Source organism: Triplophysa rosa, linkage group LG10, assembly GCF_024868665.1.
Source record: "Triplophysa rosa linkage group LG10, Trosa_1v2, whole genome shotgun sequence".
NCBI lineage: Eukaryota > Metazoa > Chordata > Actinopteri > Cypriniformes > Nemacheilidae > Triplophysa > Triplophysa rosa.
In genome coordinates this window covers 21,957,832-21,985,658 of record NC_079899.1, presented here as the reverse complement: position 1 = coordinate 21,985,658, position 27,827 = coordinate 21,957,832, and the positions used below count along the sequence as shown (strand labels likewise).

Below are 27,827 nucleotides of genomic sequence, written 5' to 3'. Positions count from 1 at the left end.
AAAGACGACAACCGGCCAAGATCTTGGACAGTTTTGGGAAACTGAATGTCCTCCTGATGATGCGACACGTGTCAATTTGCTGAAATGATTGCACTGATCTTTCTCTATTTACCTTTGTTGCAACAATATATTTGACCTCTAAATGTCAATGAGTTACACACATGCATATACTGTACATAGAAATAGGCCTGTATGCTAACAAAAGGCTGGAAGTTGTTCACAAAAGCAGAATGACATAGAAAACATTAACTCTTGTGAGGCTGAAAATGTATTTTACACTGATGTCCAAAACATTTTCTTTGTAATTGTTTAGTTGAAATGCAAAATGAATAGTCTAGCTTCAGAAATCCTATATAATGCACAGAGAAAAGCATGTGGACACTGATGTAAACTAGCTTGTACATTTAACATATTGATGTCTCTTACACTTGCTGTGAAAATTATCATAAAGTACAAATATAGAGGTTATATGGATATTTTTAAATCGGCAAAATGTTTTTATATGTTCTAAAAGATTAAATGAAACTCAAGTAGTCAGAGTAGTCTTCCTTGAAGTCTTTGAAATTGCAGCATATTAAAAAGCACTTAAAATAGTAGGCTATTTCAAGTACCAAAAACACTTTTTACTATGCTTGTAAAACTACCACCCAACAAAAGATGCAAATTTCCACGTAAGATGTTTTAAAAACGTGTTTGGCATACATAATATATATAAGATACTACCTGTTTTTTTGCAGTTGATGATGTGTCGTTTGTAACAAGACGGCCCAATACAGATATGCGTGTTTGTGAGATTTATTGTCAAAACTGGCAAGACATTGGTATTCCAACAGTTTCAGTCCATCCAGAAAAGACATATCTATTAATATAATATGAAATGAATGTGCATCTTATTTTATATTGAATAAATGCCTATATCAAAAAGGGAAAATAACAAAAATCACAGTGAAATACCGAGGACTGACAATGAACTATTGAAAACCGCAGTTTTACATGCTCTTTAGTTGAGTGTCTTGAAAACTTTAAAAGGAGAAGTACTGTGAAAATAGCTCTTGTGGTTCCTCTTCTTTTGGTGCTACAGTTGCGTCCTCAGACTCAAGAGGGCTGTACAGAACACACAGAAATCAAACACCAATCACACTACTGCAACTTTAAAGATAACATTCTAGTCAAAGACTCCACGCTTGTCTTGATATGATGCATTATGTACACAGCGGCCCTAAAAGGTATTTTGCACAATCAAGCCACATTTACTGTAAATGTGTATGAATGTAATTGCATTAGATTTGGGGCCAGATTGCGGCAGCGCAAATGGCTCTTTTGATGTAAAAAAACTACTGTCGGTATTTACTAAAGACACCAAAAGGTATGGACACAGCTGTTTTTGCGACTGACCTTATTGCATAGGAGTTTCCTCTTCAGATGCTAACTTTGTGGGAGGAGATGATTTAAATGAATCATGCAATGTGATTTACTTTTCTAAGGTTTGCGCTCGTCATTGTACTGGTATTTTTGGCTTTATTTAACTCCCCCAAAAAAGCATGTCTTAAAGTCCAAGTGAAATTAAATATTACAATGTCTATTTATTTACGTTTATTGTAAATAGTTTGTCAATGTGGGTCATTCTCTTTTTAAAATTTGTGTGCCCTCATAATCTTCAATTAAAATCTGAAAATGCACCTCGGTCCTGTAATAACTGTCCACTTTAAATGACGTATGCTAGACGGCTTGGGCGGAGCATCCGTTAACTCCTCCCCTTCAACTGTCAGTCTGCTGCCAGTTCCATTTCAAAATGCAACGATTGTTTTTATACATCCAATCAAATCGCAGAGAAAGACGAAAGCCACGCCCACTATTTTTCTCATTCGAAATTCAATTTCACTCGGAAATGTGACAAAATACGGAAGTAAAAACTATCGCACCTTCCTGCGCTAATTTGCGCTCCTCTTGGTAGAGATTGCGTTGGTTATTATGGGAATGAGATATTGCAACTGTGGTTTTTAATGTGCGCCTTGTTAGTAAATCACCCGCAGACATTTCCACTCCCATTGGTGCTTTTTTGAAATAGCGCTCTCGCGCTATTCTGCCCTGTTTAGTTAATTTGGCTCATAGTAACAAAATACAACACCAAGTATCATTTACGGAAACCGCATAAGCACACTTTATAGGCAAAATGTAAAAATAAGATGTTTGTAGGGTTTTAAAAGATAAAACGATTGATATACTGTATTTGTGAAAAACCAAAACGGGAAAAAAGTCAAAATGCATGCAAAAAATTGTTTTTCGATTTGTTTTTAACCCAAAACAGTCCGATTTGACTGAAACTTAAAGTATATATCCACTAGAGTGACCTTAAGGCCAGTTGTTAAAACGTCTTGAAAAAAACTAATGTAAAGAGAAATGAAAGGAATAGTTCAGACATAAATTCTGTTGTAATTTTTCCCTCATGTTGTTCAAAACCTGTATGACTCTTTCTTCTGTGGAACACAAAATGAGATATTTTGAGAAATGTCTTAGTGGTTTTGATCCATAATGGAAATCAATGGGGTCAATGTTGTTTTGTTACCATCTTCCTTTGTGTTCTGCAGAGAAAATAAATGTATAAAGGTTTGGAATGACATGAGAGTGAATAAATGAAAGAATTTTCATTTTTCAGCTCTATCCCTTTAAATCTGTAAAACAATGCAGCATTATGTTTATATGGCATTTGGTTCAGATGCAAAGAAGTGTGGCTTGAGTGTCCAAAACACTTCTTCAGGCCAGTTTATTTTCAGTATTTCCCTTTTGCAGTATTTTTTTAAGTCAGGTCTCATTTTGTTTTGGGTGACAGCAGGAACAATCCTATAATGTGACAAGTAAATATCGCAGATTGACCAATAGAAAGCTGTGCTACTCTGGTCAAGCATCGAATTAACCCCAGGCACCAAGCAGTCATGCTGAACTTGTATTTCCTCTAAACGATAAATAAAATATGGGGCAGTGCCAGTGCTGACTAACATTATCCCTCAGCCCGAAGCTTTGTGCAAGACTGCCGCCACGTACAGTAACTTGGAAAAGAACATCAGGAATACCACAGATATCTGGAGATCATTTGAATAGCTCATTTTAAAACCACAAAAACAACATATGCATGAAATGTAAAGGATGGAATACAGCTAATGGGCGGGCCACATTCATGTGTTCTTGAAGGCATGTGTGATGATGTCATGAGATCAACCGCATGCTCGCTCTGGCTTTACAATGCCATTGTGTGATCACACACAGTTTGTGAAATTTCAGTCCTTTTTCAGTCTCAACGGTGCAGTTTTGTGATTATTCAATAAACGTCAACTGTACACAACACACACACATCGGACAGAATTAATATGCATGATTTACCATGCATATTAAAATAATAGGATTGGATACAAACTGTGTGTGCCGTTTACCCATAGAGATGCACTAAAAAGTGAGACAAGCATATCCACAATTCACTCGGGACACACACGGCTGTGTTCTCGCATCAAAACGTCAACAGACAGACTGACGGTTCTGCGACTGCAGCACGGGACTGAGACCGTGTGATCCAACCAATGGCAGACAGCTCTGTGGTTTAAGCATGTCTCTCGTACGGTATGTGAAGACAAGAACGTCAAACGGCGAGGCGCGTCTCACCTCCGAGCGGAGTCGGCCTGAGGCGGAGGGGTCGGAGGGGGTTGAGCTTTGCTAGACCTGAGCTCAGGGTGGTGAATGGGGGAGTTGGGGAATGACTCAAGGCAGGAAGAAGGAACGGACCTGCCCGTTGCCCCTTCACTTGGGCTCGGAGAGCTGGCAAGATCGTTTGCAGGTTTTCTACTCTTATGCTACATTAAAAAGGACACACACAGAAAGGAATTGTGGGAGGTGGAAAGTGGTGTCGAATCGTAGCGTCAGAGTTAAAGGGACAGTTCGCCAAAAAAGAAAGATTCTGTCATCATTTACTCACCCTCGAGTTGTTCCAAATGTGTATCAATTTCTTTGTTCTGATGAACACAGAGAAAGATATTTGGAAGAATGCTTGTAACCAAACATTTCTTGGCCTACCATAGTAGGAAAAATGACAACGGTAGTCAAAAGTGCCCCAGAACTGTTTGCTTTCCTACATTCTTCAAAATATCTTCTATTGTGTTCAACAGAACAAAGAAATTAAAGAATAAAGAAATATTTCCTACTATGGTAGTCAATGGTGGCCAAGAACTGTTACAAGCATTCTTCCAAATATCTTTCTTTGTGTTCATCAGAACAAAGAAATGTAAACAGATTTGGAACAACTTGAGGGTGAGTAAATAATGACCGAATTTTTATTTTTGAGTGAACTGTTCCTTTAAGGATGACATGGCAATGAATGTCATCATGAATGCAGACAGGGAGTAGAAATGGCCGACAATGACAGCTCTGTTAAAAATCTAGTGAGCAGATATGATAAGATATGTATATTAGATCAAATAAGTTATAATGTGTTAAGATGTGTCCTTCTCAGAATCTACGTTGCGAAAATTTATCCAAGATGGTGGAAAATCTGAGATATTGATTTTAGATACAATATATATGTATATTTATTAAAATAAATAAAAAAATATTTGAAAAGTATCAATACTAAATAGTTCAATATTTTACTTAATACTTGGCAGCTCAGTAGGTTTTGAAACAGAGCTTATGAAGGCATGGAAGAAATTAATGCATGACAGAACATGGATATAAAAGACAGACGATGGCGACTCAACAAACACAAATTATGCCACAGAAATAAATTTAGGGAACAGTAAAGAATTTGAAATAGTATTTTCAGATCAGCCCATTCCAGCAGTACCTTTGTAAAATACATAACCTTTAAAGTATTCTTTTATAATATTAGTTTTATACTGAGCTCCATAAACTGTAGATGGAAGACTTTAAAAAAGTTTAGGATTATGCACCTTTTATTATGAACTCAGATCAGTATGACTCTCTAACCTTTATAAGGGGGTTTATGACCCCAACATTAGGATTGGTGTTGAACACTTTGTTGAAGCCAGGCTCTCGATTCACCAACTCCAGCTGATAAAACTTCTTGTCATCCTGGAACAAAGAAGGCAATGTCAGACCGATTTTTGTGCGGAAACAAAATCAAACTGACATTGACTTTCATCTGAACAGCTGTACTGTAATGCTTGGGGACTAAACAAAAACACACTATAACAAACAACATGTAATATCACACATAAAACCAAAAGTCTCAGTGCTCTCCCGCAACGGTCCATTATGATAAACTCTTACCACAAGCTTCTTCACCAGAGATTCTCTCTCACACACCATTTCTCGCAGGTCAGCGATCACCTGGAGATCTTCTGGTCTGCTCTCTCTGTTCCTGAACTTCTCCTCCGTTCCTTCCAATCTGCTCAAACAGACACAAACAGATTTATAATCGTACATCAGTGAAAACAAGCTTGTTTACATTTTTTGGCATCGTAAATTGGTCATAATGCAAAGACATTTTCAAAAAGCAGGCATCGGAATAATACAAAATGATAAAAAATTCAATCACTTAAGTGGTTTGATTTTGCTTAGAATGCTGCTGCCTACACAGACAGCAAGGTCTAGTCTGGAAAGATTCTTGTATCTTAAAAATAATTCCCACATTGAACAATCTGCATTCGGTTATCTGCAGATGTGATGATGCACTCACAGAATCTGCAGAGCAGAGATCTTGTCTTTTAGCAGCTCTTGAGCTTTGTTAAAATCTGACAGCATGATCTGGGTCTCTCGGTTGTGGGTCGCGTTCAGCTCTTCAATCTCCCTCTCCAGTCGCTTAGAAAGGTCCTGTTCATGAGCCCTATCAAAAAAAGAACATATTGTATACAGTGGGTTTGAAAAATGAAAGGCAATTCATTTACAGACATATATAGCGCAAACATACAGCAAACAGAGCGGACGCGAAATTTGTTCAGATTTGTTTTAACCGTATCTGGGGCAACTAAAACTGTTTCCTCAGCTCCCAAAAGTACACAATCTGATTTATGTACTAGAAAGTAGCTCCTCATTTAAATACAACCATAGGAAAAACGACCTCATCTGACCTTGAGGTTTTTCTACGGTGAGAATAGAAAACTGTAGTGGAGGCTGAGAAATATTCAATTAGCTTCAGCTAGACTGATCTATACAATATAACAGACCGTGAATGCATAACACTCTACACACGTATAAGATGTTTCAGCATTGTTCTTTGCATAAAATGAATATATCGAAACTGTGTTATACACTAACCTTTACATTAATGTACAGTATTATCATGTGCCCTGAAATTCCCTGGCTGAATTTAAAAGCTGAAAAATGTTGCCCTCAGCAGGATGTACAGTACAATGTACAGTACCAAGACACCTCCAAAAAGACTGTTTCCTATATAAAATCTTCCTGTATAATGTAAAGAACATTCTGTGAAAATATACTTGTATCTTAAATATGGACTAAGGCCATGTCAAAGACTGAAATCACAGTGAAATGAATGGTTGAAATCAAACTTTGATGCTTGTTATATCAGATTAGGAGATTAAAAGATTAAGAGATTTTAGCCTGGTTTTCCACAGTCTGGTTTACAAATTTGAGTTTTACTTTTATACCGAGATACTAGTATTGCCGTTTTTAAATATATAATTTTTTTATTCCCGAAGCACTCTGTTATTTTTGTTACGGTGCCTCAGAAACTTCCTGAGGTGCTGTTGTGTGGAAACCCTGTCAGCTGCCTGAGCTTAAGAACACATCCCGTATTTCTTTATATTTTTGTTATTCACAGAGATGGAAGACAGAAAATGATGAGAGAAGACGGGCCAATGGGATCAGGAAGTGACAAGAGCCAGACTCAAGACATCCACATAAACACAATGGGCCTCATTCATGAAACATTCGTAAATATATAAATTCAGAGTAAGTTGCGCGTAAAACAGACCTTCCCGAAAACTTTCCTCCGGATTCACAAATACTTCGTAAACGTCAGATATCATAGTAAAATGTGTGTATGTTAATGAATTCCAATCATTTGTAAACAGGGCGCGCATGCACACTCATTCACAATTAGCATAATCCCTGCCTATGAATTACAGCCAAGCAAATGACATATCTAGGAATACTAGTAACCTCCGGGAACTACTGAGAAACTCCTTGAACCGTCATTGCTGTGAAAAAAATGTTCCATTGGAGTCAACGGAGTTGACGCAACTCTCTCTCTCAATGGCTCTGGGTATGTTTAGGTAAATACTACAAATAAAACAAGTTCATGTTCACTTTTAAGCAATACAACAGTAATATTTGAACATATATTTAGGAAAAGACAAAAAGATTTTTATCAGTTTTCATGTGTCTTGTCATGCTGCCAATCTTTCAGATTGCTAGTGGGTTTACTTTGTCACTCCTGAGTTTTGATTTTGTTGAAATTCAACAGACACTGAGTGGAATGGCCACAATACATCTAGAAATGCTGAAAATTAAGATTCAAGCCTTCAAATTTAAATTATCTAAATTGGTAAAATTATGGCTCTTTCATCTACCAATATGTAATTTGTTGGAACACTTTACTTATTATAGACAACCAAAAGTTCATGCTTATTCAAATTAAAATGCTTAATTGAAAATTCTGTCATCATTTACTCACCTTCGAGAAATCTGTATAAATGTCGTTGCACAGAGAAAGATATTTGGAAGAATGCTTTTAACCAAACAGATCTTGCTCCCCCATTGACTCCCATAGTAGGAAAAAATACTTTATCATTTTTGAAATAAGATATTTTGAAGAATGTAGGACAGCAAACAGTTCTGGGGCACTTTTGACTACCATTGTGTTTTTTCCTACTATGGTGGTCAATGGGGGGCAAAATTTGTCTGGTTATAAGCATTCTGCCAAATCTGTGTTCATCAGAACAAAGTAATTTGTACAGATTTGGAACAACTCGAAGGTGAGTAAATGATGACAGAATTGTCATTTTTGGGTAAAGTATCCCTTTAAAAGCAAAATTGTGAAAAGTAATAGATCACACATTGTGGGACTGAACCAACATTACAGACCTTTCAGTTGCACGCCCAAACGTTTAACCACTGGGCCGCACCATGTGTAAAGGACAAACAGAGCAGGTAGTACCTGATGTGTATGTTTGCCTCACTGCGAACACGCAGAACTTCTTTCCCTTTAAGTTCCAGTTCCTTGGTCAAAGTGCTGATGGTCTCATTAAGAGTGTGGATTTCATGGTCCAGATCAGCAATCCGGTTCTTTCTACAGTTCACCTCCTGCTGTAGGTCAGACATACGCCCAAAGAGATCTTGCTCCTGTATGTTACATACAAAGAGATATAACCTTCAACGAATGAACCAACTTTTGTCCAAATACACCACAAACACAAGTGTAATACTTGAAGCACACTTGAATGATTTGCTTAAAAAGTATCGCAAAGCTTTGTACCAAACCCAGGGGCTTTCAAAATGTGTATATAGGTAACATTGTAATATATTTAATTATGAAGATGCATTAAGTGAAGTGAGACAAACATGAGACTGAGAGAGAAAGAAATACAGAGAGAAGGAAAGATTATGAATCAAATATGAGAATGGAAAAGTAGTGTAAAGGCAGGCTAAGAATTCAGAGCTCAGAAGCTCATTCTTTATTCATTGCCGTTATTCTTCAAATTCATGTAAAGTGCAGCTTAGCCTGGAGACATTTTATTATTGCCACTGCTTTCGGCTCTGAGAAGAACTCATGCTCACGCTCTATTCTCAGAAACCACACGAACATCTCGAATCCGAGAGTAGAAATGTATCATCTAGTTTTATCTTTATGAAATCCAAACAGACAGCCAGCCCGACCCTCACACTGAAACATTAAGTTACAAAGTCAATGCGGGATTTTGGTATTCTAGTTGGTTTATTGGTAGTGCTTACGAAGGCAATTGAAATATCCCAACTTATCATAAAACAGCACAGAGACTTAGGGGTTGTCCTTTTTTACATGGGCCACTAAGCAAACAACCACAACACGGTAGCATCAGCTTAGCAACACGCGGCAGGCATGACAACAGCAGTTTTTGGCACTGTGAGGTCAAATTTTCTCAAAAAAAAAAAAACATTTCCTAAAAACAAGAAGCACTAGTGTTTCCTTGAAGGAATAGTTTACTCAAAATAAAAATTATTTCAACATTTGGTCACCCTCATGTCATTCCAAATCTGTTTGACTTTCTTTCTCCTGCAGAACTCAAAAGAATACTGTATGTGTTGAAGAACATTGAAACAACATCGGTTCTCATTGAGTCCCATTGTATCACAATGGTTTTGAATGACACAAGGGTAAATAAATGATGACAGAATTTTTATTTTTGGGTGAACTATCGCTTTAAGACCTGAAGCAAACGGACAAAGAAGGAATGCTCTGTCAGAAAACTCTGTCTTTAAAAAAGTCTGCTATACATAAGAGTGGAGCATTTAAAACTCAATCCTGCAAAGCTGACAAAAAATATAATAATCTTTGATTTAACATTGAGGATAACAATGACACATATCATCTGTGGCTATGCGGTTTTGCTCGGGGTCAAATGCGCTTTTCATCTAGGTCATCAAGTTTTCTTGGCCCTCTTGCTCTGACAGAAAAAGCTTCAAACACAGACAGAATTCAGGCTACGGCTGGTTCAAGAACAAGCAGAGAACCTAATAAATAAAACATACACGAGGTCTTCAAACACCACCATTTTTAACAACACAAATATGAATGAATCATGACTCAAGTCAAGTCTTAAAAAGTCTTATTAAAAAGATGTGATATTTAGAAAAGTATTAATTCTAAGGATTTCGGGACTGAAAAAGATCTTCTGTAGAATCTACTGTAGCTAATGAGTATATATATATTTTTAATAATATTTTATGAATATTAAACAGTATATATATATATATATATATATATATTAGTATATAAGTGTGTAATATTTATGACATATACATTTTTTTTAAACTTTAAACCAATTTTGTTTTTTTAACCAATGTTAACAGAAAATATTTTTGTAACAGACCTGAAGACATGTGTGGCAAAAATCTACTTTACGTGCCACCTGAGTCCAAAAACCAAGATAGTCATCCATCACCAAGCCAAGAGGACAGGTTTGCTGATAACTCACATTTCTAATGGTTTAGCCTTCCGGTGCATTTTGTTATTGAGGTGGTACTTTGTAAGTTTAAAAATGTCTCACGTGTTCTTTGCAGCGCTCAATAGTGTTGTCCAGCTCTCGTTTGGCGGCCTTGTTCTCCTTCAGATGCATTTGTCTCAGATGTTCAATGGCAGTGGCATGAAGATGATTGAGCTCTGACCGCAAGGAAGCTTCGGCAAAAACATAAGTCAGTGTAAACCCAAAAAAATACCAAACACAAAAAATCAACATCCTTTTCCATAAAGACTATTGGGTAGACACAATAAGTGAGTCACACCCTATTACCATCAAAGTCTATTATCCTCATGGTCTATTATCATCATATAGGTTATAGACGCCTTTCCTGTTAATAAACATTGTGACGCGTTTCTGTGGCTGGAGCTTAGCTGGAGGCAGAAAGATCCCTCTGACCACATTACTAATGCTAGGGAGCACGTTTTGTTTGCTTGCTTTTTGAGAATGACTCGAAAAAAATCTGATTAAACTTTAACATGTAATGTCACTCACTGTCTAGGACCGCAATTGTTTTTTAAAAAAGTTGACTTTAACGCAAGGAATCTGGCCGACCTGTACGCGAATGGATCCAGAGACGAACTGACATGATAACCTCCAGTTAAGTGGCCTGACATCTACACCTACCAGACAGAGAAACCAAGTGTTTATTGTAAAGATTGAACTGAGAGCGTATACATCTATAGATGCCTGCGTGTGCTAGCAGTGGCAAACGTTAGCACATAACATGAGCCTCTCACTGTTCCCTCTCCCTTTATACTAATGCACTTGTGACAACTTAAAAATAGATGAAAAACAGTTTATTTTATGTTTAGTTTCTGGCCGATAGTTAACTGCTAGTTGTATAACTAACAAAGTTAGCGAGCATACCCTATGCATTGAAAAGTTAACGCTATGTGAAAAATAACATTGTTCCCCAGTTTATGATTTAGGCATACGTGAGATATTTTTAGACACATACCCAAATCATAATCCACACCAACAAAAGACATTCGTTTTTTAATCTTAGGTTACTGTTATGACGTGAAACGTGAGCATGTTTAATGATCGTTTCTGTTCAGTCCGCTCGTTTTATTGTGTTTAACTACAGCTGTCATCAGTGTTTTTGTTTGACAATGGCAGGGGAATGTGTTAAAATATCAAATTGGAGACTGTATTCTGTCGATCGTGGCACTAAACAACACAACAAGATGATATTTTAAACTCCTTATGTAGCCGAATCTGTGCTGGTTTGTATTGGTTTGCCTCCAGCTAGTGCCGTGACGTAAGCGTGACGTCGGCGAGAAAGGGGTCTATAAGCAAGACATTTAACCCCAGCGTGCGCCAAGAAGATGATCTCTTTAAAAAGTCACTTTGGATAAAAGCATCCGCAAACATTTACTTACATAACACGAGCACATACTGCATGAAAAGACCTGAATGACCCGATTAATGCCTCTGAAACTGGGGTATTGTGTGTGATGCTATATTTAATGGGGATGTGTGACTCACCCAGCATGGCTTTGCCCTCATCCTCCAGCTCAAAGCGTAAGGTCTGCAGCTCCTGCTCTGACTGTTGCCGGAGGATCTCCAGGGTCTGTCTGTGAGCATCTCGCAAAGCGTGCAACTCTTCCCTCTGTTCCTGCTTCATACGGTCCTCCAGGTCCTACACAAACACACACATTCACACACAAACAAAGGAGATGGTTAAGAATGAAAAATACATACACAGCTGCTAATGTTTAAAGTCGCTTTCTAATTCTTTATTAATATTTGAATCGATTTTTCAATATATTGTAATGTATAAACAATGCATCATTCTATATGTTTTCAAATTTATATTAAACTATTTAATATGTTGAGAGTTAACACATAGGAAAATATACATGGTCAACAGGCTAGGATGTTTTAAAAAAAAGTATTGGCAGCTTTTTATTGATCAAGTCCATCTGTTACTCCATGTCATATACTTCAAAACCTTTTTTAAAAATAAAAGCCAAGTCTTAATATGCTGGTACAATTACATTTTTGTCTATAAAAAATGTCAAACATTTATGCACATGATCAAAACGATTTTATGACAATGAGAAATGACCCTAAACTTTTGAACCGTAGATTATAAAAGAAACACACAGGCAATGCATAAAACGAAAGGGATCTTTTGCATTTATATGCAAGATGATGCAATGATAACAGAAAACAGCATCGTTAAAAAAGAGAATCATTCATTTCAAGTCTCATTTAATGGATAGTTTTCGACTGCCCCTCTGGTTTGAGAAGACCGTGGAGAGATCACAGTCCACCCAAAAACCCATTCTAACCCATAGTGGCACCTACTGCATTCAAATTCCAATAGAAAAGGACAGAGATGAAAGCAACTATTAATGTTTTTTTCATTACTTAGTAATCCAAAATACGACCAAAACAGCGTAAACGTGCTTTTTATTGGCCACAGAAGTAGGCCGAGAGATATGAAGACAAGCCTGTTACATGTATGTTACACAACACTTCTACTTCAAACAGCCATCCTCGGTACATTAAAATATTCTGTCACGTCCATTTTTTTAATAAAACGACAGTGAATGAGAAATGTGTTAGCATAAACATTTATGGGAGAGGAATAGACACAAAACAACACAAAGGGATATTTACTGTACATTATAAAGGCATCATGCAGAATGGAGATGGTTGCTCTGGTCCAGAGCGAGAAAGTAACTGATGAATGATTGCTATATGAGAGCTGGGTCTTAAAGAAATAGTTCACCCCAAAATAAAAAGTCTGCCATCCCTTACATGTTGTTCAAAACCTGCATGACTTTCTTCCGTGGAGCACAAAAGGAGATGTTAAGCAGGATGTTAATTGACAGCCACCATTCACTTTCATTGTACAGAAACAAAACAGAATCAACATCCTTTAAAGACGGAGCAAAAGCGACACACATCCTCAATCAGACACATGTATATGTTTTGGGGCATAACAAAACAACATCAGGTCACAGATTGAAGAAGCACTACGAAATAGAGAAACGTCTCAATATTGACTCAAGTGTGATTCCTGGGTTCTCGGCCTCATCTGAAAGCTTATGTGCAGCCTGCATGTGTAAGTGTATGTCTTGCACATGTCGGTTTATACGTGTGCGTGTTAGCCGTGCTGGTACAGATGGTGCAGTTACCCTGAGCTCCATCTGTTGCGCGTCCTCCATATCCTGCAGGGCGCAGCAGTGGACCTCCTGCAGGCGGCACTCTCTGTGCTGATGCTCCAGCGCCAGCTCCTGCAGCTGCTGCGCCAGGTGCTCGCGCTCCTGGCTAAACTGCGCCTGCAACTGCTGCAGAGCGTTTTTCGACTGCGACATCTGAAGCTCCAGGCTCTGCTTCAGCAGAGAGATCTGACACGAGAGAAACAGGTTAAAAAGCCTCGCACAGACGTCTTTCAGAGAGAACTGTGAACTGCGGATGACTCGGATTTGGGAGAAGCTCACGCTTAAAAACAAAGGTGCTTGAAAGGTTCTTCACAGATTGGTTTCACAAATATAACTATTTATTTAAAGGTTCTTTAAAGAACCATCTCTTTCTTACCTTTTTATAATCTGAAGAACCTTTTTTCGCCACAAAGAACCTTTGAGTGGCCAGAAAGGTTCTTCGGATGTAAAGGTTTCTTATTGAACCATTTAGACAAAAAGACCATTTAGACAACAGTTCATCCTTTGTTACAACACCAAGCAATGTATATCCCTCAGTGACTTTGCAAGCAGTGTGTAGGACTCGAGTCAGTCAGGTAACAATAAGAAATTAATCTTCAATAAATAAATAAAAAATAATCATCTATTTATTAGTGAGAATAAAAACACTGCAAACAGTTTGTCATGTTTTCCTTCCACACAAGATAAATACACGTTGGAAGCAAAATTGCATTAGAAATTAAGATTCGCTTTCAGAGAATATATCTCCAATTAAGTTTATCCCATCGGTGAACTTTTATTTTAGTTAAAAACATAAACTCATTAAATTGTGTTAGATTTACAAGAAACAATGTACCAGTGGGGTAAGAACAATAAACTTATATCTTATAAAGATCTGAAAGTCTTATCACACAGTTTTGAAAATGGCATAAATTTGTTGTTATTACAGATAAACGAGACAACAGTACGAACTAAGAAAGTAAATTTTGTGCAATAAATAAAATGATCTCTGAAACAGATTAGGAAACAAAACAGGAAATCAACATGTACAGACAGGAAGCTGCTATTCAAATCTCCATGGAGCTGTGTCATGAGTAATACGAATTAAATATTCATTTTAAACCTTTTTTCTCTCTCTCCAGTACCCCTAGGTAACCTGAAATGAGAAAAGTAATGTATTCATAACAGCTCAATCTGCAGGAGACGAGGGGTTTTAATTCTCTCGGACTGATAAATAAGATAAGAACAGGATTAAGATGAAGCAGCGAATATGGTGAGAACATCTCCACATGCAGCAAACGGCAGGCCCAAAATAGACACCGAGGCAATAAAATGAGGCCAACAAAGAGGAGAGCGTTTCAGCTTCAGGATGAGGTTATACTGCCTTTGAAACTGGCTTTGAGTTTTGTCTTAACATACTGCTGAGGGATTTATTAGATTCAGGATTACGTGAGGTTGAGACCACGCTAGAGTTACTGCACTGGAAATGAAATCTGTTTTAAATAAGACACATTTACTGCATGTCAGAAGTAAAATGACAGTAGATATAAAAGCTATGCATGTTTTCAGAGACATTTATGCTAGAAATAAAGAACTATTATAGAGTAAAAATTACGTGAATGGAAACTAACAAGTTTTTATTACATGCAAATATTGACTTATACCAGTCATCTTCAATTGGAAGTAATAAACCCTTTAAAACTTTAAACTTATTTCGGTTTGTTTGAATTGAGCCAAAACAGAGAATCGCATCACACGCGCTCTCAGGAACATTTATGTAATTTATATTTTGCCCCATATCCTCTAATACCTTTATCTAGCGCCAAACGCGCTTCATTTGAACCCTTTCCGCTCCGCGCGCGCTGCTTCTCTGCCGCCAAAGATGCGCCGCATGAAGAGCAGCAAACACGTGCTTATTTTAACAATAGTAGTGCAGACACAGAGCAGGTAAATGGACACACAACAGTAAACAAAATGCATCAAATATTAAAGCATTTGTATCTGTCAGTCTGTTTACTGTTTGCTTTTTCAAAATATAAAATAAATGGCCTGATCACATCTTTTATACAGTATATATATATACAGTATATCCAACTGGGCTAAATTGATTAAATATTTATTTATTTTCAAAAAACATATTGTCCGGACCTTCATTTGGAAAAAAATATAAAGACCAGACATCTTTGAACTTTAATACGCCCTTTTCACAATGACGTCACTTAATTTCCGCCTTTTTGCAAAGCAGTGTATCATAACATCCGTCTTGCAACAAACAAGAAGAAGAAGAAGAAGAACTTCCGTTTTGCCGTCGCGCTGGAATTTAACAACAGTGAGAAAAAAAACTGACAGAACACGTATTCAAGTACTTATCCTAGCACCTTCGCTAACACAAAAAGAAAACAAAACACTTACCTTCATAATCAAACAGGTACTGTTCAACGAAGAATTTGTATCCTTTCTCTAGCTTTGATCTTGTCGTTAGCGAAAATTTGTCTGCAAGACGTTGTACATCATCTAGACGTATTTGTGGCAGATGTGCAAGCCACTTGGTAAACTCCATTCTGAGGCGCTAGCGGAAGTAACTACTTCTTCTTCTTGAGTTTTACTGGCGGTTGGCAAATCAGCTTATAGGTGCATTACCGCCACCTTATGAACTGGAGTGCTAGCGGAAGTAATGATACACTGCTTCGCGGCAGAACGGAAGATGCGTGACGTCATGTGAAAAGGGCGTATTGAATACTCCTGACCTATACCGATAAGGTCACTGAAATTTTGTAGTTTACATATGGTCAGGGGTCACTGATCGGAGGACAGATCTTAAGTGATATTAATATGGCATATATCTGACACAGCAAACACAGGGACCTGACATGACAGACAGTGAAGTGATTCTTGAGAGCTACAGAAAGGCTGCGTGAGACAGGCTGTCACATTACAGAGCATCATGGGAAGTGAGGACACAGCCTCTGTTAAAGCTCTGTACAATGCCTAGTAAAGATTTTTATATTTATTTTTATATTTATGCATAGCCAAAGTTTACAATAAAACATCACTTTACAAAATAACTAAATATGTTTTATTGGTTTTTTTGTGGTTATCAATCGCACCACATGTTGTTAAGGGATAGTTCACCCAAAAATAAACATTCTGACATCATTTATGCACCCCCATGTCATTTAAAACCTGTATATGACTCTTGTCTGTGGAACACAAACAAGAAATTTTCAAAAATGTCTCTGTGGTTTTGTGTCCATACAATACAGTAGAAATCAATGGGGGCCGATGTTGTTTAGTTACCAACGTTCTTTAAAATATCTACATTTCTGCTTTGCAGAAGGTTTGAAATGACATGTGGTTGAGTAAATGATGAAAGACTTTCCTTTTTAGGTAAGCTATCCCTTTTATTTGAATGTGGATAATTTATTTCTATCAATTCTTTAAAGGTCCAGTGTATGAAATTTAGCAGCATCTAGGTCTCGCGTAGCCAGACCTTCTTTTCGCTGCTTTCTTTTGCCAAGGCCCGCCCAAGAGGCCATATGACTGAAAGGTAACCAATCACGTTTCGTTTTGTGCCGCAGTCATGTTTAGAGGCGTGGAAATGTCCCCGCACTTACAGACCGGTGTACGTTCACGAACGTGTCAAAAGTTAACAGCAACAAAATGATAATACGTTTATGCCGTGAACCTCACATACTTTTAAGAATTAAGCGTTTAGTCGATCGTGACGAATTCTTATTGCAACCGTTGTAAACACGACAGCTTTCTTCTTAGATCAGACGGCTTCGTGTTGTTTCCAGGCAGACCGTTAAAGAGCGCGACACGCACGTCTCCCGGAAATCCTGTGAAATTCAACCAATCAGACGACGACTTCGAACGTACTGAAATGTTTACAGAAAAGTGTGCCTTACGCATCAGACGTTTAGCCAACGGTCCTTGGGCGTGACATCTGAGGCTTAGACTAACTCTACCCCTCCCTATTGGCGCACTACGGTGGCTGACACAGAACTAAGATGTCGTCACGTTTTCACTTCTTTGCAAGAGGAAATAACGTATTTACGAAACGCACTCTGTAGAGCCGTTTATCTGTTTAGGGCTACTGTAGACACAGCATGGCGAATTCCATGTAAGAGGACCGGCTGTGTATGTAAACAGAAATAGCTCATCCTAAGATAATAAAAACACAACGCTTCATTAGGTAAGGTCTTTATACACCTCTGAAGACTTAGTTATGTATGTTATATTGCATTTCTGTCATCCTCCAAAAAATTACACATTTGACCTTTAAAATAGCAACCGTTTAATTCTTATTGTCAGATAAATGGCGCCTTTTTAACTTTGTGTTACCTGTTCCAAAAGGTCCTCCACCTTCCTCTGCCAGCTCTCTCTGGCTGCCATCATCTCCAGATCTCTCTGTTGGGAAAGTTGCGTCAGTGCCACCTGTTTCTCTGCCTGATACTCGGCTGTCAGCTCCTCTCGCATACCCTTCAGCTCGGCTCTAGAGATCCAATAACAAAGAGACAGATAAACAAAGGGCACAACTGACAAGACACAAGGATGCATTACTTTAAAAATGTTTATCTCGCATAAACAAAAAAAATGTCTCATCTGACTACAGTTGTGCAGGTTAGATGGATAAAGCATATTTTAATCCAAATGCACGCTTTGGGGAAAGGGATTTGTTGGATAGGTTTTGATACAGGACACACTGCCTCCATTTAACAGCCGTTTATATTTGATTTAATGTGTGCTCCAAATACCAAACACACAGTACAGTCACAGTTTATTTAATTAAATGCGGCGTGCAAATCTCAGCTTCATTTTTAGCACCGTGTACATCGTGTGCGCTTCGTGTAGCACCTCAGAGCGTCGGTCCACTTCAGGTCCAGCTCCTCCGTGATTTTGTCCATCTTCTGCTTCTCCTCCGTTTTGACGGCGATGATCCGAGCCTCGTGTTGCTGTTTCTGGGTTTCGATCTCCTCCTGTGAGTGTTTGAAGTGTGGGTAATGATTCATCAGGGGAAAATCAAAGAGAGACACAGTTTGCTGTAGAGCTGATAACACAAACTGGATGTTTAGGCATGCTAGCTCTTGCCGCACTTTGCGGCCTTCAGCGCCGAACAAAAGTGGCTGTTTTGGGTGCCTTTGAAACTGAATGAGGCTTAATTTTTCTTTTAACATCACAGCCACGCTCCATTATCCGTCTCCTATTGCAGTGATTGCCACGCTGAATTCACGCTCTCAGTTTAAACACTATCGTCACGCTCCTACAGCGTGAGCGTTTTATATCGATAGCCTGCCTCTGTTTTTCTAGCAGAATGAGAGATTCACTCATTACGCAGGTTGTAAGTGATAAATAGAGTAAAAAGCAGAGGGTTTTACTTGTAGGTCTGTGAGAAGGTTGCTTGTCTCTCTCACTCTCGCCCTGGTGACGTCCAGCTCGATGAGAAGCTTTTCCTGGCTGTCTTTAAGACAGGAGATGTGGCTCTCAGCGCTATCTAGATTTTCTTCGCTCTCTTTGACAAGATCCTTCAGATGAGCCACCTGAGATTAACCACAATGACAGTCAAATGCACATAACAATTCGCTTGATTTACATTTTCTGCCGAAAAAAGCAGTGCTTGCTAGGTTTAGGGAAACTTAGATTTGACAACAATGAATACATGTGGTAGTCTCTCTGCAGTGTTAAATATACGGTCTAGAGGAAAATTTTGTATGCACATTTACATTTTGAATGCTGAAAATTCTGTTAATGAGAACTTCATGTTTTTTAAGTATTAAAGGGATAGTTCACTGCTCTCACTTACTTACCTACTTGTTATTTCAAACCTGTATGGCTTTTTTTCTTCTTTAAAGAAAGAACATTAAAGAAAATGTTTTTAAGAATGTTTGCAACCAAACAGTGGCGGTACCCATTGACTTGCATTGGTTTTGTGTCCACGCAATAGAAGTGAATGGGTACCGCCATTGTTCGGTTACCAACATTCTTAAAAATATCTTCTTTTGTGTTCTGCGTAAGAAAGCACACCTACAGTAAGGATAGTCATTTTAACATAATTTCTAGGGCTGTCAAACGATTAATCGCAATTAATCGCATCCAGAATAAGAGTTTGTGTTTACATAATATATATCTGTGTACTGTGCATAATAATTTTGTATTTATTAACACATACACATACATGCATATATTTAAGAAAAATCTCAAAATTAATAAACATTTATATATAATTTCAATTATTGGTAAATATAAACAAATACATGTAAATATTTCCTAAATATGTATTCATGTGTGTGTGTTTGTATTTATAAATACAAAATTAACATGCACAGTACACAGACATATATTATGTAAACACAAACTTTTATTCTGGATGCGATTAATCGCGATTAATCGTTTGACAGCCCTAATAATTTCTATTACTATAAAGGATGGATAGTATTTGAATTGGGACACAAGATCCAGCAGCAGGTTGTAAGGCAGATCAACAAACAAATTTGAACTATAAAAAATCAAAAGGCTGTTTTAGAGATTATCTGTAAAAAAAAACTGTAAAACAGTTGTGGATTTAAACCTCTTGGTTGGCCATATTCAGCTTAGTAGTAAGTTCCTCCCGTATGGTCTCCAACTGTTGCTGCAGGTGGTTCCTCTGCTCCTCCAATGACAGACATCGAATCTCAAACTGTTGTCTCATCTCCTGCGTCAGCAGATATGAAAAGACAACATTAGAAGCACCATAACAGAGCAATTAAAGAAGAGGTACATCTAGACAGTGTGACAATCTGCCGCTGGCAGATGGAGCAGATTTAATTACAGTGAGGAAAAAGCTTTGTCTAGCAAAGAGACATTCCCAAAAAGTAAAGTGACGTGATTGCCACGAGATGACAAGTAGATTAGTCTCGATATCCGTCGTGATTGAAAGCTATTTTCGTGGCGCTACAAAACGGGCGAGCGGCAGAAAATGTCATTTAGCGGAGCTCTCAGTCAGGAGCGTTTAACAGAACTGAATATTTATATGTTTAATTTGTCTTGCATATGGGAAGCCCAGCTCTAATACACTCAGGAGATGTTACAGTTTATTTTTAAACAGTTTGTTAAACAGAACTCAGAGAATAGTGAAAAACTGCTACTAGAACAAATCATACAGCAAACAGAAATATAAATTTATCTTCTTTGGCAAATCTAAAGCTCCAAATCCTTACACAGACGTATGTATGTTCTTACATTGAGTAACTGGCTCTTCTCTCTCTCTGCGGCATTACGTGCGCTCTCCTGCTGGACTGTGTGTTTCTCCTGTAGTTCTTCTACGGAATCCGTATGGCTTTCTTTTAGACGAGACGTTTCCTCCTCGTATTTGGCCCTGACATGTGCCAGCTCCATCTCGTAGTTCTGCTTTTCCTCACGGAGCGACTGCCAAAACAACACAGCGCTTCATTTACACCCTTGTCAGATCTTAACAATCTCGTGTCGAAGACCATGATAATTGTTTCCAGTCTTCAGTGGTGGATTTGTGACTCGAAACACTTTGTGGTGAGGTTCTGTATCTTTCTGCTCTCTGGTTTGTATCAATGTCACCTATTTTAGGACATCCACATAAAAGCGTAAAAAACTCTGCTATAAGCAGAAACAAATGAGAAAAAAAAGAAACCGCAAAAATGATGACTGTTTGCAAGTGTCCTTCAAGCGATGAGGAATGAGGTTCTCTCACCTGCTGATTCCACACTGCAAAAACGTATTTCTTCCTTAATATTTTTGTTTTGTTTTCCAGTACACATATAAAAAAGTCTTTAAACAAGATACATTTACTTGAAAGTAGTCAAATTAGCTAAGATATTAAAGGTCCTGTGTGTCATCTTTTGGTAGATCTATTGACAGAAATGCAATATAATATACATAACTATGTCTTCCGAAGTGTATAAAGACCTTACATAATAAAGCGCTATGTTTTTGTTACCATAGAATGAGCTATTTCTATCTACATACACCAAGGGTCCCCCTGCATGGAATTCGCCATGTTGTTTCTACAGTAGCCCTAAACGGACAAACTGCTCTACTGAGTGCGTTTCGTAAATACGTTATCTCCTTCGGCAAAGAAGCGAAAACGTGATGACATCTTTGTCCTGTGAGAGCCACCTTAGTGCTTCAAAAAGGAGTGGGGAGAGGTGGAGTGAGCCGTTGGTTGCATTGCGCAATCTCACCAGTAGATGTCGCTAAATTTCATACACTGGACCCTTGAAAAATTTGGGCCACATAATGTTTGTTTATGTTGTTGCTGCTAAAACCACCTATAGATATTTGTACTGATAAACAAGACACAAATACTAAGAAACTCATTTTTTCACAGTGGGCCCCAACTCACACGTTTGGTTAAATCTATTGGTTGAGCCAATGTTGCCACATTAAACTTAAAGAAAGAAAGATTAAAAGCACATAAAAGCACTTTTTGGTGAAATCAACCTGATACACATTTGCCTGTGCATTTCAAGGTGGGATGGGAGAAATTATCTGAAAAATAACACACCAAGAGAAGAAAAGCCAACAAGTGATTTACCTTCTCTAAATTGAAGATCTTCTGGTGCTGTTGTTCTTCAAGTGTGTGCATCTGTTTCTGAAGACCCTCTCTTTCCTCCTCCAGCTGTAGGATCTTCTCCTTCAGACGGTTCTGCTCGGAGCCTAGATCCCTGATAGTGGCCTCATGGCTCATTTGGGTCGCTTGAAGAGAGCCGATTTGACCTGTAGATGAATCACAGGAGATTTTCAACTACTTGATAGTTAGATTTACACCTCTCCAATAACGGATACATAAAAAACGAACTTTGCAGACTTTGCATCAAGAGAATCGTTCGGGTACGTGCTCATACGTGCTCATACCTACGCGACAGGTTACATAAAGCCAGCCAATCAGATATCAAAACTGGTGATATCAGCCAGTAATTGTCCATTTTTGTGCAATACGCATCAGATGGTCAGTAAACAGACTGTGGGCGGTCAGTGGGCATGCTGTCTGCAGCTCCAGACCAAGCTGACCATAATCCTGCCAAACTTCAATTACGAAACCGCAATCTCTCTAAAAAACCCCTCCTACATTGCAGAGTTGTTCACTCTCATACAAGGCAAAAAAAAAGTAATTTGGCCATGCCATTATTCTCACTAGCTTTGTGAAGAATTTCATTGGCCTGCTGCTGAACTCGGTCCCTGCTTCCCTCCAGCTCATATTCTGTGTCCTTAAGCTGCATCACCCAAATCTCGCCGTCCTGTATCACCTCCTCCAGCTGCTTGTGTAACTCCTGCCAAAAGAGAAGACTCAAAATTATTTTGATAATTCTCAACTCTTTAATTTAATTTATTTATTTTTACACCGTTTAATGGTGTTTAATCTGGGCATTTAAGGCACTTTGTCTCAGCTAACATAGACTACGTTTACAGGCGCATCAATAATGCGATTATTTCCAATAATCAGAGTAAGGACTTCATCGCAGTAACATGTTTACATGACATGAGAACACCTCTTTGCTCCCGTTTACATGGAAGTTTGATTAGTCTGATTATTTGCTATAATACAAAGCACAAACGATGATCTTAAATACCGTAGGTGTGTGTTACTGGCTATCGTTTTAATATATTTGTTAGCGTTATGTGGATTTATTTTATGGTTATTCGGCGCCGTGATGAATATAGAAGGAATGTCTCCCCAATGGTGATGTACGCTGTCATCGCGTTCGCACTGTTTCTGTATGAAGATAAGGAGCAGAGACTGCTGACAGCAAGTTGTGTTGACGGTTAAGCCACGGTCACACTTGACTTTTCCCTCCATTGACTCCATTCATACGCAGACGAATGCGACAGACCGGAAAGGCAGGCCCGTCCAACGATATTTCGCATTTTGCTGCGTAACTTAAAGGCGGGGTAACCGATTTCCGAATTACGCTTTAGACAACTGAGTCGGGCCGAGTACCAAAACAACCTTGTAGCCAATCAGCAGTAAGGTGCACAGTGCACAGGACGGACATTAGCCGAGCCGAGCGCTGACGAAAGCGAAAGATGTGTGATATTTGATCATTTTTATGTATCTGCATAATGTACCCCCTTGACTGTAACATTTATATTTGAATAAAAAAAGTTCAAGTTTGGTGAACTCTGACTTGCGAATTCGCGTCACGTGAGTGCGTGAGACCACTAGAAGATCAATACGTCACAGCGTGACCTCTCGGTACAGAAATGTAAAAAATGGGGGAATCGCGCCCGCCCATTTTCGTACCACCGTCCGAACGATCTTCGCATGCTCAAAGTCAAGTCTGACCACGGCTTTAAACTTCAGACTGTCATGTTTACCATGAATTTGCGTGTATGGTGCGTGACAGAAGCACACGGGCACCTTGATCAGAGCAGCATAAATGCGATTAAGGTGTTTACATGCCTTCATATTGTGATTAAAACCGGCGAACACCACATATGTTACTTCGATTATACTTACTGCGATTATGAGCTTAATCACATTATTTAAATCGACTGATTGCGTTTACATGAGGTACAGTGTAATGGCAATACTGCCAAAATCCTATTATAATCGCATTATGAGGGTGTATGTAAACGTAGTCAATATCTAATAATAAAATGGTTTCATTTTTCATTTACTCATTTCAAATTTCTTCTGCAGAACACAAAAGATATTTTGAATAATGTTAGTAAACAAACAACGGCGGTACCCATTGACTTCCATTGGTTTTGTGTCCATACAATACAAGTGAATGGGTACAGCTGTTGTTCGGTGACCAACATTCTTGAAAATATCTTCTTTGTGTTCTGCAGAAGACAGAAAGTCATACAGGTTTGAAAGGACAAGAGGGTAAGTAAACGATGACAGAATTTTCGTTTTTAGGCTAACTATTCCTTTAAATTTGCATAGTTTTTAGAATGTAATAATTCATATTTTTACGATGGATTTCAAGAGTAAAAGTCTCGCTGTGGGACAAGGGTAAAAGAATAAAACTTTACAAACAGCCAAAGACATTTGAAAAGAAACAAAAATGATAGTTTGAATGTGACCTTCATATGTACAAATCAAAAAAGTCAGTTTACTGGAATAAAAAAACACGTTGCCGAAGTAACACCCATCTCTAGTCACTGAGCGTGCTGAAATCCACACCTTGATCGTGACCTCCGCATTGTTGAGAGACGCCTGCAGTCTGTTGGTTTTGTCTCTGCTCTCTCGCGCCACCTCCTGAGCTCTGTGTAATTCAGCACGGAGCTTGCACAGCGTCCTCTGAAGCGCTCCCTCTTGCACCTGAAACTCCTTTCTTAATTCCACCTCCGTCCTCTTCCAGGCCAGCAGGTTCTCTGTCGTGAGCTGTTGCGTCCGCCTCATGGCCTCCAGCTCACGCTCATAGAACGCCTGGGCCTTGCTCAGCTTAGCATCATACTCCTCCACCAGCCGGACCTTGTCCTGTGTCAGCTCCTCCACGCGCTCCATCAGCGACTCCAGCTCGGTGCGGTGCAGGTCCGCCAGCTTCTCCTGCTCCAGACTGGAGGACGCGCTCTGGTTCTGCTGGCTTTCCAGCAGCTCCTCCACCTCCTGCTGGTGGGAAGACTTGAGCTCCACCAACGCCCGCCGTTTCTCCTGCTCGAACTGAGCCTGCACCTGGCTGAAAGAGCGCAGCTTCTCCTCGAACTCGTGCCGCATTTCCTCCACCTCGCGGGACATGGAGACCACGCGCTGCGTGTGCTGGGCCTCCGTGCACAGCTGCGTGTCCTCCATGCGCTGGCGATACATCTCGAATTCGGCCAGGGCTTGACGTTTCATGTGCTCGTGCAGTTCCACGGATTCCTCCAGGGACTGCAGGCGGCGTTTCAAGTCGGCCTCGTCTCCGATCTTGCTCTTGTATTGGAGGATCTTCTCTCGAGTCTCTGTCAGGATGTGCTGCACCTCATCGTCGTGAGCCTCCTTGAGAGACTGAATCGCGTCTTCGTGCTCGTCGTTTTTCGTGTTGAGGGCATAAATGACCTAGGAGATAAACAGTTAATGTTTTGGCTTCTCTTTTGCATCTTCTTTTAAATACCCAGAAACACTTGATAATGCATGACATGAAAAACTAAACTAAAATGAGGCAAAATGCATGCAAGAGACCAAAAATTCGTTACTAATACTCAATACAAATAAGAATAGTCACTATTAATTTAACCCAAGGGATCAAACATTATAATGTAGGTAGGGTCTATACTAAAATTCACTTTTGCAGTCCTTCAGGTTCAATCGTTTTCTCCAGCCAAGCATTTCATCATTATCACGGCTCTCTTTGTTTGCGCTTAAGAGTTTCACATCAAAGCCAACAGCCTTCACATGCTGCTCGCACGCTACCGCGCTCCTTTTCATCTTTAATTGATTCCTTTCTGTCGCATCCCATGTTATTAACATACTGTGTAAGACATTCTGTGTTGCACAATTTTAATTTTGCACTGTAGCCTTAAGTAGGTTACCGATACAGTACCGATATCAATTTCTGACCTGTAAAACTGAATTTTCTTCACAGCTCACCGTAAAGCGTCAATCATGTCTTTTACATCTCTAAATAACCAATGAAGAACAGGAATTATCCTTGAATTTCATTAACACTTCTATTCTGTTTGGGGTCTGAGAGACTAGTTCGATTTTGAGTCTCCTGTTGATGCGTCACAGCTGTTTCTAATCCTGATTATTAACTATTTTGAACATGCATCAAGCATTCTTCATTAAAAATGCCAACACAGATAAATGCAGTGCATTTTATACGATTCTCTGATCAGATGGTGTTCACGTATAGAAGCATATTCCTGCCAGATGTTTATTGCATTTTTCTACAATGTGTTTTACTCCAGTCGAACTCAAAACCAAACAGAAACCATGTTATTGTTGGTATTGCACATTTCTGCAACGTGTTATGTGCATGCTGTGACAAACCAGGGTTCCAGCATCAACAATATGTGCCTGCTGGCTTTTGTTTGGTCAGGAGAGCATATTAAAAGATTTGCTATCTTAAATAACAGATGACTGTTTTTGTTTTTACACGTAACATCACGATCCTCTGGGACCCCAAACATAAAACTAGACTGATCTCTGCATTAAAGATGCATGCAGGACTCATTACATAAAGGTGTTGGCGATTTTTTTTTAGAAACTAATCATAGATTAGCGTTTTGCAAATCGTGTCTAGGATTATAAACAGATTTTTGCAGAGGAAAAAAATCTTGTGGTGCAAAATTGCAATATGTAGGGCATCTGACTGTGGGGGATAAAGATTAGACATCACGCAAAATATTAAAGTTCCAATAAACTGCGGAAAAATGTGACATTACATCACATGCTTCCTGAAATCTAAAGCAATCACCAGGTCATATGATGATAATACGACCAACCTTAGTGAGTTGTGCTATTTTTTTACTCATCTTCAGGTGCAGGTCTTGAGTGTACTCCATGCTCAGAGCAGAATCGTACAGCAGATTGCTGGATGTAGAAGATGGACTGGTCCCTGTTCCAGAGGCAGCAGGAGCATTGTTGCCTGGAGCTGCGCTGTACGTCTGGTGCCATCCCGTTCCCGTCGCCATCTTCACGTACCGTAACGAAAAAAAGATCCCCGCGAGTGGGTTAAGGATGATGCTGCGACATAGCCGCACCGGTCATCCGTATGAATCCATCCAGATCGAGCGTGCTATTCCTCACCCACATGTCAATCACTGCATTTGAGAGCACCGATGAAAGGGTTGTATGTTCAACATTCAAGAAGATTTCAGTATTCCGAACGACTGGCATTTGCTTATCTCGATGCGTGGGGCGCGTGCGAAGGCATGTTATTTGTGTCTTTTAGTGAACGCATGCACGACAATGGGCTGCCTCATCACATGCTGGCGTATGCGGAGCAGGAGTGAGAGAGATGTGGAGAGTGAGGAGAGAAGTGAGAGAGAAAGAAAGAAAGAGTAAGTGAGAGAGTTGTAAACGATGACGTAAGAGCTGTTAGGTCAGTAATGCGCGAGCGCATCGGTTACCTCACACCGCTGTCTCATTTTAAGGCAGTACTTCTGCCGCAAATACGTAATGTAATGTGTATTGTATTTATGTAAGAAACATGTAGGGTAGATTTGCCAGATCTGTAAAAAAAACTCGAAAACGATCAAATGGCCTCAAATGCAAAACAAGCACCATATTTTGTCTATTAAAACAAACTGACATCTTACACAGCTGTCGTCTGTAATGTATTGGTATGCATCATGCATATACTGTGCTGTTATTGCGTTTGGCTGATGATTTCGATAGCACATTCCCCTTATGGAATTAACAAAATAAATGTAAATTTAAATGTTTATGAAATGGCTATATACGTATGTAAAGTATTGCAAGTGTGTTGCGTTAGCCCATATAATGTGAGCGCAGTTCCCTTACGAAAATTAACGATGTTTTTTTTTTGTGGTACAAGTGTAGTAACCATGTTTTTTTTGGGTGCATTGATTACTTAGGGCAAAA

The 27,827-nt window shown here is 39.0% G+C and overlaps 1 protein-coding gene across 2 annotated transcripts; it reads right to left on the bottom strand.

Annotated features, from left to right (window-relative positions):
- On the bottom strand, nt 1–27,498 carry fam184aa (family with sequence similarity 184 member Aa). 2 transcript variants are annotated; one of them, XM_057343243.1, is made up of 17 exons: nt 26,726–27,498; nt 24,483–25,337; nt 22,488–22,623; nt 21,888–22,069; nt 20,561–20,746; nt 19,911–20,033; nt 18,721–18,882; nt 18,200–18,321; nt 17,687–17,837; nt 13,337–13,549; nt 11,676–11,829; nt 10,215–10,342; nt 8,126–8,310; nt 5,684–5,830; nt 5,275–5,392; nt 4,972–5,076; nt 1–3,842 (listed from the first exon to the last, which is right to left on the bottom strand). In XM_057343243.1, exons 1-17 carry the CDS (start codon nt 26,912–26,914, stop codon nt 3,651–3,653), a joined length of 3,348 nt encoding a protein of 1,115 aa, XP_057199226.1. In that variant the 5' UTR covers nt 26,915–27,498; the 3' UTR covers nt 1–3,650. The 2 variants fall into 2 exon arrangements, with proteins under 2 accessions (XP_057199226.1, XP_057199227.1); XM_057343244.1 differs by having other exon boundaries at nt 1–1,104; nt 26,726–27,490.
- Nucleotides 27,499–27,827: the final 329 nt, after the last annotated feature.

What these genes read in the sequence shown, in the direction of transcription:
- fam184aa (XM_057343243.1), bottom strand. Translation starts at nt 26,914, where the DNA reads ATGGCGACGGGAACGGGATGGCACCAGACGTACAGCGCAGCTCCAGGC. An exon ending in ATGCGGAGGTCACGATCAAG is followed by an intron (nt 22,624 to 24,482) that starts GTGTGGATTTCA and finishes CTCTTTTGGCAG; the next exon opens with GAGTTACACAAGCAGCTGGA. An exon ending in TGAATATGGCCAACCAAGAG is followed by an intron (nt 18,883 to 19,910) that starts GTTTAAATCCAC and finishes GGTTAATCTCAG; the next exon opens with GTGGCTCATCTGAAGGATCT.